Source organism: Tubulanus polymorphus, chromosome 6, assembly GCF_964204645.1.
Source record: "Tubulanus polymorphus chromosome 6, tnTubPoly1.2, whole genome shotgun sequence".
NCBI lineage: Eukaryota > Metazoa > Nemertea > Palaeonemertea > Tubulaniformes > Tubulanidae > Tubulanus > Tubulanus polymorphus.
In genome coordinates this window covers 21,453,619-21,470,480 of record NC_134030.1, presented here as the reverse complement: position 1 = coordinate 21,470,480, position 16,862 = coordinate 21,453,619, and the positions used below count along the sequence as shown (strand labels likewise).

General features: G+C 44.5%; 1 protein-coding gene across 1 annotated transcript in view; it reads left to right on the top strand.

The window, feature by feature from the left end:
* The window catches only part of LOC141907847 (histone-lysine N-methyltransferase 2A-like), a 34,443-nt gene extending 18,035 nt beyond the window's left edge, over positions 1–16,408 (top strand). The window contains exons 21-32 of the mRNA XM_074797590.1: positions 162–320; positions 2,006–2,126; positions 2,547–2,625; positions 3,839–9,054; positions 9,530–9,805; positions 10,728–10,861; positions 11,895–12,052; positions 12,446–12,529; positions 13,871–14,000; positions 14,793–14,888; positions 15,476–15,543; positions 16,203–16,408. Coding sequence (XP_074653691.1) covers positions 162–320; positions 2,006–2,126; positions 2,547–2,625; positions 3,839–9,054; positions 9,530–9,805; positions 10,728–10,861; positions 11,895–12,052; positions 12,446–12,529; positions 13,871–14,000; positions 14,793–14,888; positions 15,476–15,543; positions 16,203–16,308 — 6,627 coding nt within the window. The 3' untranslated portion in view covers positions 16,309–16,408. The remainder of the gene's footprint in view (positions 1–161; positions 321–2,005; positions 2,127–2,546; positions 2,626–3,838; positions 9,055–9,529; positions 9,806–10,727; positions 10,862–11,894; positions 12,053–12,445; positions 12,530–13,870; positions 14,001–14,792; positions 14,889–15,475; positions 15,544–16,202) is intronic.
* The last annotated feature ends 454 nt before the right edge of the window (positions 16,409–16,862 follow it).

The following is a 16,862-nucleotide window of genomic DNA, read 5'->3' as shown; positions in this document are numbered from 1 at the left end:
GTCTAATATCTGGTGTTTGTAGTTCATTTTCAATTGAAAATGTCTCAGGTGAAGCAATGAACACATGTGAAGTGTGGACCTTTTGAAAGTGAGCCGATTAAATGTCTTAATATCTAAAATGCTGAATTGCAATTGTAGAAAATTTTTGCTTCTTTTTGTAGAAATGTGATAACTGTGGTCGACCGGGTTCGACTGTAGGCTGCTGTGCTCCGGGTTGTGGCGCCAATTTCCACTTCATGTGCGCGCGGTCTATGGGCTGCGTGTTTCAGTGCGATAAGAAAATCTTCTGTCGTAAACACAGTCACCTGTGCGAGGGAAAGGTGAGTTTCTAAACGAAAACACTCGTGTTCTTAATTCAGATTGAGTTTTATACTGAGGTTGTAGATTCACAAAGTCAAAGGTCTCCTGTTAGTTGTTCTGTTCCGAAATTTGCACTCCAACTTTATTAAGACTGATCTTAATTTCCTATACAACCGGAATATGAGTTCAGCTATGGTCTTACATCTTAAATCTCGACTGCGAAAATGGATTTTAGGAAAAGAATGGTCTTTATCTTGGGACTGACTGGTTGTAACTGGTCAGATTGATTATAAAACCAGATTATAAAACCAAATCAAACTGAGGCTGGTCCTAAATGTTCCACAGGTCTTTGTTGACAAATTATAAGTTTTATACTGAGGTTATAGACCTGTAGTCTGACGTAGGATTTGCCATATTTATAACTGTACACACTGTACACACTGTGCTCCTATATTGTACACATATTGAATACATAGTCATAGTGTTGTATTGAACTAGTTTGAGTAGTGACACACACACACACACACCTGTCTGACTGACCACCTCAATCAGCTTCAGTGATCTAAGGATTTCATTGGCTGGCTGGGGTTATGATGTCACAGCTGGTCAGGTGACCTAGGGTTAGGGTTAGCTGTGATTGGCTGGCTAGAGTTATGATGTGACAGCTGGTCAGGTGACCTAGGGTTAGGGTTAGCTGTGATTGGCTGGCTAGAGTTATGATGTGACAGCTGGTCAGGTGACCTAGGGTTAGGGTTAGCTGTGATTGGCTGGCTAGGGTTCTGATGTCACAGCTGGTCAGGTGACCTAGGGTTAGGGTTAACTGTGATTGGCTGGCTAGGGTTCTGATGTCACAGCTTTTCAGCTGACCTAGAGTTAGGGTTATATGATTGGCTGATTAGAAGTGATTATGTCACAGGTCTCAGACTTCAGGAATTAGTAGCTATGTAACAGGGATTTTATGTATACTGTGGTTGGACTTAAAACATTTGACAGATATTTGACGGCTAGAAATCTTTAAACTGAAGTTATAGACTTATAGGTGCAGTGACAGTCTTATAGAGCGGGACCCTGTTCAAGACAAGTTACTCTGATGGGTTTCAAACATTGTAAATTAACTACCTGATGATTTCAACTGCTCAAACTTGTCCAGCCCTGTCCAATATTCACTTCATTTCAAACATTGATTCATTTAAAGAAAAACTCAACACTCAAAAAGGAAAAAGAATTACTTTAGAAAATATGATTGAATTAGCTGTTTCGACTGATCCTAGCAGTCATTTATTATCGTTTTCTATAAGTAACCCTAGTCATCTTCGGGAATGGATGTACATGGTCCCTACGAATACTCCTTAATTCTCTGAAAACTCCTTCAAAACAGAAAATGCTATTTAAGGCCTATATGATAAAAGTTTGCTTACAAAAACACCGAATAACTGGATTGCCGTGAGATAACCGGTAATGATTTAGGAGTAGTCTACCGTAATTGGGTTATGAAAGTGATGCAGACGCTCCCTTGAAATATTAATTTTCTCCTTTAAAACTTTTTGAAAACTCAATATTCAGGAAAGAACAATTTGTTGTACAGATCCCGGCGTAATATCGTTACAACACTGATCGTTTCATTAATTTATTTATCGATTCATTTATTGAAGTTTTTGGTAATGATTTCAAGAGATTCACCGGGTATTGTTGTTTTGTTTTTCAGCCGGTTGAAGGTACGGAGTTCGCCGTGCTGCGTCGAGTTTGTATCGACACCGAGAATGTCGGATTGACGAAAAAACCATGGCAACAAGGATTCGAATCTTCGAGAATTAAAATCATGGCAGGTACGTGGAAATTTGAATCGTTTGAGGGACTTAACCATAGCAAGTGAGGATCCACCAGGTGTCGCTAGTGTACAATAGGACATCAACACTCCGGCAATAGAGGATTCCACTTGTGGCAACTGAGGATCCACCAGGTGTCGCTAGTGTGCAGTAGGAAATCAACTACTGCGGCAATAGAGGATTCCACTTGTGGCAACCAAGGATCCACCAGGTGTCACTAGCGTGCAGTAGGAAATCAACTTCTGCGGCAATAGAGGATTCCACTTGTGGCAACTGAGGATGCACCAGGTGTCGCTAGTGTGCAGTAGGACATCAACTACTGCAGCAATAGAGGATCCACCAGGTGTCACTAGTTAGAAGGGTTCTGGGGTATCTTGTGTAGTAATCAAGTATGTGAATTTGTTAATGATTATTTTCTAGGTTCACTGACCGTGGAATGTTTAGGAGTACTGACAGCGATGTCCGATACGAGAGACGTCCTGCTTCCAGTCGGTTACTGGTCAGTATTTATTTTAATTTTTGAAAATCATTTCAAACTGTCTTGTAAATCCAAACTGCGCAACCTAGGCCTCGAATTTGCTCATATTTTCTTCAGTATCTCAAATAATGTCTTAAAATGTACAAATGCTGGACACTATTGCAATTCTGTGCGCAGCTCTGAGTTGAAACATTGCAAAACATTGAATTTGAACTCTGGACCTGGGCCTGCAGTTGCTGAAAAGATGTTTGAATATAACTGGCAGATAAATTCTATAGTAAAAATTAACTTTTAATTGTCTCTTATATCAACCATCCACAGGTTGTTTTGAGCAGCTGGTCCAAGGTCGTTTTGAGCAACTGACCCGGGGTTGTTTTGAGCAACTGACCCCAGGTTGTTTTCTAATTGGTTTATGTTTAGATTGTTAATTGTCACGGCTTAAATATAAGACCAATCTAAGACACGCTTAATTTTATATCAAATCTCAGAATTTATGACTAAGTCTTAAGATTTAGAACGTAAGGACTTCAGTCAGGACTGTGTTGCCGCTTGGTCCTTAACTTTCAAATCGGGATCATAGTTAATAGAATGAATGAAAATCTGTGAAATGTACTTTAGTGTTATCAGTTGATATAGAGGTCACACTGATATGTTATGAAGTCATGTATATAGGAATGCACTATACGTTTAGTGTTAGAAGTTTATTGTTCGGTGAGGTTTGAGAGCTGTTCTTCTCGGTAAATTTTGAATCAAGACCTAGGTCCTAGGCAGCGAGGCAGTATTGTAAATTTGGGCCGACCACTTTGCGTTTTAGATGGACTCTTGTATTTTGATGAAACTTGGGACAACTGCTTGATGGGGGTACGCACGTAGTTGAGCACCAGTAACTTTTGTTATGAACAAAATCAATGACGGCCGAATCATGGCCATTTTGGTATCTATCTATTTAGAGAATTTTCGCGGTGCTTTGATGTGTATTGATGAAACTGTGTGTAGACAGTAAGGTCTTAGTTTTGATTAGACTTGGTTAAAACCATTTTATATGGTACGTAGTTGTTGTGCACCTGTGCATAAGCAAATCAAAGATGGCTGACTGGCGACCATTTTTGCATCCATCTGTGCAGTGAATTTTCAATTAATTCATTAACGCAGAAAACCCATTATCGCCGCTTTGCAGAAAACCCATTATCGCCGCTTTGCAGCTGTATTTAATATTGTTTGTTTGATTTTGTAGTTGTACTCGTGTGTATTGGAGCACGGTTGACGCGAGGCGACGCACCGTCTACACGTGTCGAATCATCGAGGTGAAACCCGACGAAATCGACTCGCCTTCGATCAGCATCCGCGACACGACGTACGTGCACGACGACCCCGCGCACCCGCGGTACGTGGCGCCATCTGCCGTACCGACGTTAGAACTCGCAACGACGCGATCGGAATTGAACACGTCGACCGAGACGGAAACGGCTTCCGAGACGGAGGCGCTTGCTCCGTCCGTCGTCGAGCGCGATTCGAAGAAAAAGCTCACACCCGATTGGCTACGCGATCAACTGTCGGAATTATCGTCGGCGAATCGTAGCCGATCGCCGATCTCGTCGGCGGTTACGAAAACGACGCCGACCGGGCCGGTGGCGCCCTCTTTACGCGGTCTGTCGGCGAACACGCTGCGTCTGCTCGGTTCGTTGTCGTCGACGCGGTCGCGAGCGTTGGACCCGCGCGCGATGGACGACCCGGAGGGCGCGCAGCTACTGCAGATCGTCGACCGTTTAAACATGGCCGCCGCGAGGAATCGCGGTAAAATCGACGACTTCAAGTTCAGCGTCGCAGATACGCGATCGGGGCGCGCGGCGGGTCGCGTCGCCGGGCTGCGCACATCCCGTTCGAATTCATCGCCCCCGGACTGCATGATTGCGTCCGCTTATAAAACCCCGACCAACGACTTGTTACCGATGGCTTACAGCAAGTCGTTCGACTTTTCGGAAATATCCGGATTAGCGGCCGATAATCCAGCTGATAATCCTACCGTTAATCCGGTGGACAATCCAATTGTTAATCCAGAAAAAATTTCTGTTGTGGATAAATCACTTGTTAATTCGGATGATAGTGCTGTTGTGGACGAGCCTATTGTTAATCCTGTGGATAATCCATCAGTTAATTCAGCCGATAATCCAGTGGAAAACACGTCTGAACGTCCGATTGTGGATAATGCGCGGGATAATGCAACTGTTAATCTAGTGGATATTCCAACTGTTAATCCATCAGCTAATCCACTGGATAATTCACCTGTTAATCGGTCTGCCAATCCACTGGATAATTCACCTGTTAATCCATCAGCTAATCCACTGGATAATTCACTTGTTAATCCGTCAGCTAATCCACTGGATGATTTACCTGTCAATCCAGTGGACAATCCCTGTGTGGACAAACAAACCGTTGATCCAGCTACGTCTGCTGGTGAAGCCACCACAAACGGATATGATGATAATGAGGACGAGGACTGCGTAATCGTCGATTACGTGCCACCGCCAGCGAAGGTGAAACCGGTAACGGACTTAAAAGCGGACTCGAAACGGATTTACGCCGACGCGCCGCCATTTAGCAACGGTTTTCTGGCGGAATCAGAAAAATGGGACGAACCTGGCGGGCGACTGTCGGGCTACGAGATCCGCGAGCCGATCGTTTCGAAGGGCGTCGTCATCGGGCACAAACTGATGACGCGCGCCGCCGTCGAGATGGCGCGCGGCAACGCGTCGCCGACCGTGGCGCCGAAAAAATTCGTCGATTTCGGACGATTTCACCGCGAGAAGCACACGGCGCCGTCGTCGGCGTTGGCGCGGTACCAGATCGCCAGCGTCTACCCGGTGGTGAACGCCGAACCACCGCGTAAACAACGCCGGTTCGTCGATATACCGCAGCAGTTGTTTTACACGCCGCCGCCACCTGGTGAGGACGACCGCTTGCTACCGTCGTCTGCTGCTATGATTCATCGGCAGACGGGGGACGAGTCAAATCAGTCGACCGATTTAGAGGCAGTCGATTTGACGGTCGACACTCGTCGCAATGCGGCGAGCGAGGAGAACGCGGAGCCATCCGATTCCAAAAGTAAAATGCGTTCGGAAAGTGGAGTGGCTCAAATCGAATCCGGAGCCATCCATTCGGAGTCAGCGGGAGCCACCCGAACTGAAGATACTACTCATTCGGAACTTGGGGCCGACCAAGTGGAGTCCGGAAGCATCCTACCGGATACCGGAGCCGCACTAGATTCTGCAGCCAACCAACTGGAGTCTGGAGTCTCCCACTCTGATGGAGCCACCCAATCGGAGTCTCAAGCTACCCAGTTACACTCCCGAGACAAGCAATCGGATGATGGAGCCACCCAGTTTGACGAAGCCGCCGACCAGTCGGATTTCGGAGCCATCCATTCCGACGGAGATACCCAGTCAGATCAGCGGCGCCCTCTATTGAAAAGTTACCCGTTACGTCGAACACCGAATCGGATCGCGGGCGACGCCGAGAAGGCTCGGGCGGCCGTGCAGTCCTTGTCGAGGACGATGTCCGAACTGCCCGCGGGCAACGGCGACGAGGCCCTACACGAGAAGGTCGTCCAGAAAATCAAAGCGGAAAGCCTCGCGCGCAGCGAACCGAGCGACAAGGGCCCGTACAAGTGCGACAAGTGTCGCCGCCTATATCGCACGCACGACAGCTACGCGCGACACGTCGACGTGTGCGACTTCGACGTCAGTACGACCAGCGACGAAGGGGAAGACGAAGATGAAGTATCATCTCCTCCTCCTCCTCCGGCGGCGCGGGTCATCGAGAAACGAGGACGCGGCCGACCCCCGAAGAAGAAAAAGACGACGCAGCAGCCGGCGGCGGATTCGAGCGAACCGCCCGTTAAACGTGGGCGAGGGCGCCCTCTGGCGTTGTTATCTTCCCGTAGACGCGTCGTGCGGACTCCTCCGTCGTCGTTTCGTCGACGGTCGACGCGCGCGGCCAGGAATCGACCGAATGAATCGAGGGATCGCGATCAGTCCTCCGTCTGCTGCTCACAGGACACCAGTCCGAACAAGTCGCGCACCGATTCCATTACAGAAACCAGTCCAAAGTCAGAGTGCCTTCAGCAAACCAGTCCAACAATATCCGTGTCGAACTGCCTCCAGGAAACCAGTCCAAATAAGTCGGAGTGCCTTCAGGAGACCAGTCAAAATATGTTGGACTCAAACTGCCTTCAGGAAACCAGTCCAAATAAGTCTGAGGGCGTCTGCCTTCAGGACACCAGTCCAAATATATCCGAGGAAAAATGTCTTCAGGAGACCAGTCTAAATTCTGGGCCTGTTTACTGCTCGTCGGAAACCAGTCCAACCGATCAAGATCAAGGTCACAATGATTCCGAATCGGCACCCGTCGAATCGATGGAATCCCGAACCGCGGAGTCTACTGTAGATTCTTTCGATTCACATCCGTCGACAACCGAATCTCGGGTCGGAATCTCGAATCCAATCGAATCGTCGAATTCTCAACCGAACAACGACGATAACGTCGGTTTGAATAACGAATCGAATTCGTCGGGATCTACTGCGACGATTCGCGGTGAATCGGAGAGAAAAGACGACGATGATCGAACGTGTGTCGATAAAGTGGATATCAGCTGTCAAACGTTCGTTACGACGGAGCAGAATAAAATACGTCTGGAAATCTGCGGCGAGAAGGTATCCGATCGGGAACCGCGAGCGTCCGGTAGCGGAATGGTCGTCGTTCCGTTACCACATCGCCATCTGGAGGATCTACACGACGCGCAATCGAAGGACAACGATTCCGGACTGGACTCGGACGTCGAAAAGGACAGCGACAACACGACGAAGAACCTGGAAACGTTGCACAAGATGTTGAGCAATCCGCCGCCGCGTCAGAAACCGAAGTACTCGTATGTCGACCGCGAGGGAACGGTCGGCGTCGTGTACGCGCAGCCGGTCAAACAGCAGGAGCAGGAAACGCAGACCGAGCAGGAGCAGGAGCAGGAGCAGGACGTTCAGATAATCGCCGTGAAGAAAACCGGCGGCGGTAAGAAAACGAACGCACCGGCGTCGACGGCGACCTCTAGCGCCAGTTTACAGAAACAATACACGTCTGAGATCGCCCAGCAGACGTTGGCGCCGCGCCAACGCAAAGAGCAGACGGTCGAACAGTTGTTGAACGAGCGCGATCGCAAGCTGGCAGCAGCAGCAGCGGCGGCAGCATCGGCGTCGGGCGATAAGAAGTCGTCACCCGTCGTTTCGCAAACCTATCACCATCAGATTCCGGCATTGAGTCCGCGAAATAAAACACTTCTTACTCCTAATCAGCAGCAGCAGCAGCAGCAGCAGTTGAATCAGTTATCTGTTTTGCAGCAGCAGCAGCGGTCGCCGCTGACAGCATCGCTGCAACAGTCGCCGAGTTTACAAACTCAAATCGTCATGCCGATCCCCGGAATTCAACCGCTGCAAACAACGTTGCTACAATCAGGATCGTTGTTACAGTCCAGTCAGTCCTTGTTGCAATCCGCGTCCTTGTTGCAGTCCGGACAGTCCTTGCTGCAGTCCGGTTCTTTGTTACAGTCCGGACAGCAGACCTTGTTACAGCCGGGATCGTTGTTACAGTCCGGACAAGCATCCTTGTTACAGTCCGGATCCTTGTTACAGTCCGGCCAGGCATCCTTGTTACAGTCCGGTTCGTTGTTACAGTCCGGCAGTCCGCTTGGTATAGCCGGCATGCAGCTACAACCAGTTCAATTCGTCAACAACCTGGCCGCGTCGGCCATGAATCTGACGCCCACGTTCGTTCAGGGTGGCGCCACCTATCTGAATCAGCCGATGGTCGTGCAGACGTCGATGCCGGGAATCGTACCCATGCAATCGGCCATTTACAGTCCGCAGTTTATTCCGTCCGCCGCACCCGTCTATTTACCGCAACCACCGCCGTCCCAGCCGCGGTCCGAAGTCACCGTACAACGTTTCACGTTACCGATGTGTCCGGAAATCGCGAATTTGATCGAAGCGGCGAAACAGCCTGGTGGGGTGAAGGTCGTCGTGCGTATGCCGACCGGCGACGCGAAATCCGACGCCGTCAACGCGTCGTCGTCGACGACCGTCTGCTCCGCGGACGCGTCGACTAGAAAGATCAATTTAGCGGACGTCGTTCCGAATTTGACAGCGAAGACGATCGCGACTCCGCCAATTCCTCCGCGGCAACTACAACAACAACGCCAAGATCCAGTCCGTCGCGCCGTCGTTCCGCTGAAACGCAAATCCGCTGAAGCGAAGTCCGCCGCCGCCGGTAGTAAATCGATGCGACGCGATCGTGCGGACGCGGTCACCGCGGCGATGAAGTCTCGGTCGGCGAAATCGTCGTCGATTAAAATCGCGAAAACGTCGGCTCCGCATTCGAACCAGAGCCACAAGTCGAAACCGTCGGGTGAGTAATTAATTTAGATCTTTGATTTACAGGCGCTCCAGTCAGTCTGCTGCTAGTGTACAGAGAGTTAAAACCCTTTCAGTGCCGACTAATTGATATCCTTGCAGTGCTGGAGATAATCTGAAAATTTAAGAAAATTCCACCCTATTGTGTTCAATAACATACTGATATAGTGAGTTTACGCCGCAGTGCGGTGTATCGTTAGTTACTGATATTTACTTATGTTTGACAGGTGCTGCCTTTTTCAATAGTGATTACATAGTGCGGTGTATTAGCTGAACGTGCTTTCTCACGAATAACAAATTGTATCAATGCACCATGGTGCGCTGTACTAGCAAAGTCCATTACTAATTTATACACCGCACTGTGGTGTACACGCACTGAAAGGATCGATGAATTTTTACTGTAAATGTTTAAAATTAGTTTTGTTCTAATTTCTATCAAAAATCAAATATTTCGACGGTATATTTTTCAGACGCTCATCCGATTCTGCACAGTCGCCAGGAGTCGCGCTTGCCGCAGCCGGCTCTGGAGGAGGAAGTGATCGCGACCGCGTGCCGCGACCTACCGTCGACCTCGTCAACCTCGTCGGCCGCGACCTCGAAGAACTACCCGCACCTGCTGTTCGAAATATCGAGCGACGACGGGTTCAAGGTCAAAGCGGAGACATTCGACAAAGCGTGGCAGAAGGTGATGGAGAAAGTTCAAGACGCGCGCGTCAATGCCAGACTGAAACAGTTTAATATAACCGGTGAGTCCTGTAGGAGTCATGTTCATATTTGTTAGACTAAAATGACTTCTTGAAGACTCGATTCAGTGAGATTTTGACGAGTCAACTCGGGGTGTTAGAGAGACCAATCCTCCCGGAATCTCTTTGTTACTTCATCTAGATCCTAAATGAGGCTTATGGTATTCAGAATTAATTTTATGTTGTCAAACTTTACGCTTAGGGCTCAGTTCTGCAGTCATGACTTGAAATTTTCCTAAATGGAATGAGAATGTTCCTAAATCTTAAGACTGGTCTGAAGTTGTTAGATTGGCTATAGAACCAAAATGAGCATAGACTAGTCTTCCAATTATTAGATTTGTTAATGGTCCAAAATGAACTTAGACTGGTCTTAATATGTTAGAGTGGTTATAGAACCAAAATGAGTTTAGCCTGGTCTTAAGTTGATAGATTGGCTATAGAACCAAAATGAGCTTAGACTAGTCTTCCAATTATTAGATTTGTTAATGGTCCAAAATGAACTTAGACTGGTCTTAATATGTTAGAGTGGTTATAGAACCAAAATGAGTTTAGCCTGGTCTTAAGTTGATAGATTGGCTATAGAACCAAAATGAGCTTAGACTAGTCTTCCAATTATTAGATTTGTTAATGGTCCAAAATGAACTTAGACTGGTCTTAATATGTTAGAGTGGTTATAGAACCAAAATGAGTTTAGCCTGGTCTTAAGTTGATGGATTGGTTATAGAACCAAAATGAGTTTAGACTGGTCTTAAGTTGATAGATTGGTTTTAGAACCAAACTGATCATAGGCTTAAATCTAAAGGTATGACTGCGAAAATGGTTCCGCGTTATAACCTAAACCTAGGAGGAACCTTCGAATTGAAAACCCGATGACAATGAAGTTGATTTCACGCTGATTTCTACGAAATGTTTCTCGTCGTTTTAGATGTTAAAGGTCAGGATATGTTCGGTTTGAGTCACAAACAGGTGACTCACGCGATGGAACAACTTTACGGAGCCGAAAACTGTCACAATTACCGTTTCAAATACAAGACGTATAAACGCCGTGAACTCGAAGAGGTATGAAACCCTTACCGGTTGCTTGGTGGCCGTCTTTAATTTTCTATGATTTATGATTCATCATTCATCATTCATTATAGATATGGCCATCTTTTCTGAATATGGCTAAATATCAAGTCTGTAGTTAACAATTGGATGATCTCATAGGTGGAATTATTTGATGATGTCATAGGGAGATTTGTGGACATATCTATTGAAGAGATGATGTCATAGGGTGATTTGTGTCATAGGGTGATTTGTGGACATATCTATTGAAGAGATGATGTCATAGGGTGATTTGCGGACATATCTATTAAAGAGATGATGTCATAGGGTGATTTGCGGACATATCTATTAAAGAGATGATGTCATAGGGTGATTTGTGGACATATCTATTAAAGAGATGATGTAATAGGGAGATTTATGGACATATCTATTGAAGAGATGATGTCATAGGGTGATTTGCGGACATATCTATTGAAGAGATGATGTCATAGGGAGAATTGCGGACATATCTATTAAAGAGATGATGTAATAGGGAGATTTATGGACATATCTATTGAAGAGATGATGTCATAGGGTGATTTGCGGACATATCTATTAAAGAGATGATGTCATAGGGTGATTTGTGGACATATCTATTGAAGAGATGATGTCATAGGGTGATAAGTGGACATATCTATCGAAGAGATGATGTCATAGGGAGATTTGTGGACATATCTATTAAAGAGATGATGTCATAGGGTGATTTGTGGACATATCTATTGAAGAGATGATGTCATAGGGTGATTAGTGGACATATCTATTAAAGAGATGATGTCATAGGGAGATTTGTGGACATATCTATTAAAGAGATGATGTCATAGGGAGATTTGTGGACATATCTATTAAAGAGATGATGTCATAGGGAGATTTGTGGACATATCTATTAAAGAGATGATGTCATAGGGAGATTTGTGGACATATCTATTAAAGAGATGATGTAATAGGGAGATTTGTGGACATATCTGTTACAGAGATGATGTCATGGGGAGATTTGTTATGTGTTTTGTAGGAGCCACCCATCAACGCGTCGGGTTGCGTGAGATCGGAAGGGTTTAAACAGCGTAAACCTCACGATACGTTCAGCTTCCTGTTGTCTAAATACCGACGCAGACCGATACAGCATCAACCGACGTCGCAGGACGCCGACATGTCGTTGAAATCATCCAGGTATTTATAACTCCTTTCCTCAAAAACTATTCTTCAAACACGGCAATCAGAAATGTTCGTGTTGCGCAGACTGTTGTAAACTACGCCTAAATCGGTACAGTTTGGATTTGTTTTTACCCAATTATGCGGTTACTGAATTAGAAACCCGAGTTTCGAGGGTAAAAATTTGCTTACAAAACCACTGAATTACTCACTGGTTTACCGAGATAAACAGTACCGATTTAAGAGGAGTCTACTGTAATTGGGATATGAAGGCATTTTCTCTTTTAAAACTCCTTTAATCCAGGAATGACTGATCTGTAGGGATCCTGTCAGTTCGAACAGGATATCAGCAAAAACTTTGGAATTCATGTAACGGTGGTAAAATGTTCATCGATGTTGTTTATTTTGTAGACGGGCGACGAGTATGGATTTACCGATGGCGATGAGGTTCAGACATTTGAAGCAGACGGCTCGCGAGGCTGTCGGCGTTTACAGGTGAGACATTCATAGCCCTCGAACCTGTTAGTAATGCCCTGAGTGGCGCTCAGCGGGTTGAGGGGGTGGGGAAAGAACCTCAAACCTGCTGATGATACCACTGAGTCATTCTCAGCTGGTTGAGGGGAAGAGTTACCTCAAACCTGCTGATGATACCCCTGAGTGGTCGTCAGTGGGTTGAGGCAAAAAACTTCAGACCAGCTCAATAATGCCCTGAGACATATATCTTGGTTGGTGTTTTGTAATTTTTGGGAATTCACGAGATTATTCTCTAAATATTCGGTAAATTCATTTAAAACTTCGCGTAGCATAGTTCTGGGTTGTCAATTGTTTACCCGAACACAACTTTCATTTGTGATTTTTCTTGAAAATTAACTTTATCAACCGGTCACCGCTAAGGTTTTCCTTCGTTGTATGATGTATCTGTTGATTTCTAATAAGATAAATTGAAAAAAAATACCTTAAAATCAAAATATACTGAGGGTAAAATTTTGAAATTTTGAGTTTGTCTTTCTAAGGAAAGAGTAAAAACCTTTCAGTTGCAAAACGTCCTCTCTAGCGACTTAAGTTGAAATAGATATAACAGCGGAACCTCGTTACAACGAACTTCAGGAGACCAGAAAATCTGTTCGTTATAACCGATAGTTCTATATACAGCGGAACCTCGTTACAACGAACTTCAGGAGACCAGAAAATCTGTTCGTTATAACCGATAGTTCTATATACAGCGGAACCTCGTTACAACGAACTTCAGGAGACCATAAAATCTGTTTGTTATAACCGATAGTTCTATATACAGCGGAACCTCGTTACAACGAACTTCAAGAGACCAGAAAATCTGTTCGTTATAACCGATAGTTCTATATACAGCGGAACCTCGTTAGAACGAACTTCAAGAGACCAGAAAATCTGTTCGTTATAACCGATAGTTCTATATACAGCGGAACCTCGTTACAACGAACTTCAAGAGACCAGAAAATCTGTTCGTTATAACCGATAGTTCTATATACAGCGGAACCTCGTTAGAACGAACTTCAGGAGACCAGAAAATCTGTTCGTTATAACCGATAGTTCTATATACAGCGGAACCTCGTTACAACGAACTTCAGGAGACCAGAAAATCTGTTTGTTATAACCGATACAAAAGTAGTTTGAAATAGATCAAATTCTCTTACTTGGGACGATATTCTATATTTGTTATATCCGATGAGTCGTCGTATCTGAGTCGGTTGAAACGAGGTTCCGATGAAGTCTGATAATATCTGTTCATTCCCATTTAGGTAAATTGATACAATTTATGGATTTTGAATTGACGCGTTCTCTGTTTCGAATGTTTTCTAGGTCTGGTATTCACGGACGCGGTTTATTCTGTAAGAGGAATATAGACGCCGGTGAGATGGTTATAGAATACGCCGGTGAAGTCATCAGAGCCGTGTTAACCGATAAACGAGAACGTTATTACGAGAGCAAGGTGCGCACGCGATATCTCGCGAGAATTCTTTCATATTTTATGTCATTTTGTTATAAACACACTAGGCTTTCATGTTATATGAGATTGATGAGTTGGACCACCAAAATCGCCACGAAAGATTTGCGTTCAGATTCGTCATCTTCATGCTCCAAGAATTTCAAATCGCAAGAATAGAACAGTTTTGATATCTTTGTGTCTACTTAGTCTTAAGCAAATGGATTTGAAATTCAGAAAATGTTCTGAAAATAAGATTTTCGTGCTATCTTGAAATTAAGGCCTACGTTGCCTGTTCTAGGTTGGTGATAGGTAACTTAGTGGTATTGAAAATTTATAATCTATGTTCGGAAAAGTTATGAAAATGAACCCTGAGTGTAACTGTTTTTGTGAAGTAGATGGAAAAAGAGTCGGGGTGGATTCGGGCAGCTTGAGGTGTAATAGGCCGGAATGCGCAGACGGTTTGAGGTGTAATAGGCCGGAATGTGCAGACGGTTTGAGGTGTAATAGGCCGGAATGTGCAGACGGTTTGAAGTGTAATAGGCCGGAATGTGCAGACGGTTTGAGGTGTAATAGGCCGGAATGTGCAGACGGTTTGAGGTGTAATAGGCCGGAATGTGCAGACGGTTTGAGGTGTAATAGGCCGGAATGTGCAGACGGTTTGAGGTGTAATAGGCCGGAATGTGCAGACGGTTTGCGGTGTAATAGGCCGGAATGTGCAGACGGTTTGAGGTGTAATAGGCCGGAATGTGCAGACGGTTTGAGGTCTGATAGATAACGTGTGTTGTATATTTGTAGGGTATCGGTTGTTATATGTTCCGTATCGACGATTACGACGTTGTCGACGCGACGATGCACGGTAACGCCGCCAGATTCATCAACCACTCGTGCGACGTGAGTACTCGGCGAAAATACGAGAACAAAATCTAAAAGATTTCATTTTCAGGGGGGTCAAGTTGCACTCGAACGAAAACAAAAAATCTCTGAATATCTCTTGAAGAAAGCTGTTGTCATCTTGTAATATCTTGCCATTTGATTTTATGTTTTGGTTGTATTTGAACAATTTTATTACTACATGTATTGTAGCCTCTTTTATGTAAAGTGCCATGATTGTTTTATAGTAAAGCGCTATTTAACTGATGAATGATTATTATTATTATTATTATTATCATTATTAATATAATCATAATTGTTATCAATATTATTAATACTCGGAGCTTAGATTTAAAGACCAGTCTAAAACCGTCTTAGTTTTATAGCCAACCTTACAATCTAAGACCAGTCAATCTTAACCTATTTTTACCCATTTTGAAAATAACTGATCCAGACGAAAATGATTTTATGATGAAAATGATTATTAGCTTAGAAAATGTAACGCTTAGAATGAAATGGAATGTCTAAGAACTAGAGGTCCAGGGGCACCCCGACAACTGCCCGATACCGGTCATTGTTTACGGTTATTCTGTTTTATTTTTTCGCAGCCGAATTGTTACTCGAAAGTCATCAACGTCGACGGCAAGAAACACATCGTCATATTCGCGATGAGACCGTAAGTTAAAAGTCGAAAAAATATTTTACGCACCCATTTTCATGTTTTCATCTCATTCCGATGATTATACGTTTAACTCTGAACAAGGTGCCTATGACTCATTGATTCATAAAAAACTCCTTAACAGCAAATGCTTTTAAAGGTTCTTGAAACTACTTTTATTCGAACAAAATGCCCAAAACTCTGTCAATTTTGAGAAGCATCAATTTTGAGAAGCATCAATTTTGAGAAGCAGACTGTTAGATAAGTTGTATTGAAAATTACGCCTAAATTAGTACAGTTGGAACTAGGGAACTAGGGTTTTATTTAACCCTATTAGGTGGTGACTAAATTAGAAATCAAGTTCAGGTGTAAAGGATAATAATTTGCTTACGAAACCACTGAATTATCGGTTTACTGAGATAAACAGTACCGATTTGAAGTCTTTGCTAATTGGGATATGAACGTGATTCAGACGCTCCCATGAAATATGAATATAAATATGAAATTCCTTAAAAACTCCTTACATCCAGGAATAGGTAACTGATCTGTAGGGATCGTGTTAAATCTGTCAATCTTCATTTTTGAGTACGGCTGCCACGACCAAATTCTGAAGTGTGTTAAGAAAATTCAACAAATCTGTCACTTCGAACTTATCGACTTTTTTCGAATTTTTTCAGAATAAAATGCGCCGAAGAGCTGACTTACGATTACAAGTTCCCGATCGAAGACGTGAAGATACCGTGTTCGTGCGCGACGAAAAAGTGTCGCAAATATCTCAACTAATTCGCGCATCCGTCTGAGAGACCCATCGACGGGTCATTGGTCGTGTTTAAAAGACAAAACGACGTTCACTGCCTCAGCAAAGATCTGTTACTTAAAGAAATAGACAGAAAAGTTGATTACAATGGACTGCACGCTTGTCTCTGATCTACCGTAGACTGCGCGCTTGTCTCTGATCTACTGTAGACTAAGTGCTTGTATCTGATCTACCGTAGACTAAGTGCTTGTATCTGATCTACCGTAGACTGTGCGCTTGTCTCTGATCTACCGTAGAATAAGTGCTTGTATCTGATCTACAGTAGACTAAGTGCTTGTATCTGATCTACAGTAGACTGAGTGCTTGTATCTGATCTACAGTAGAATAAGTGCTTGTATCTGATCTACCGTAGAATAAGTGCTTGTATCTGATCTACAGTAGACTAAGTGCTTGTATCTGATCTACAGTAGACTGAGTGCTTGTATCTGATCTACAGTAGACTGAGTGCTTGTCTCTGATCTACCGTAGACTAAGTGCTTGTATCTGATCTACAGTAGACTGAGTGCTTGTATCTGATCTA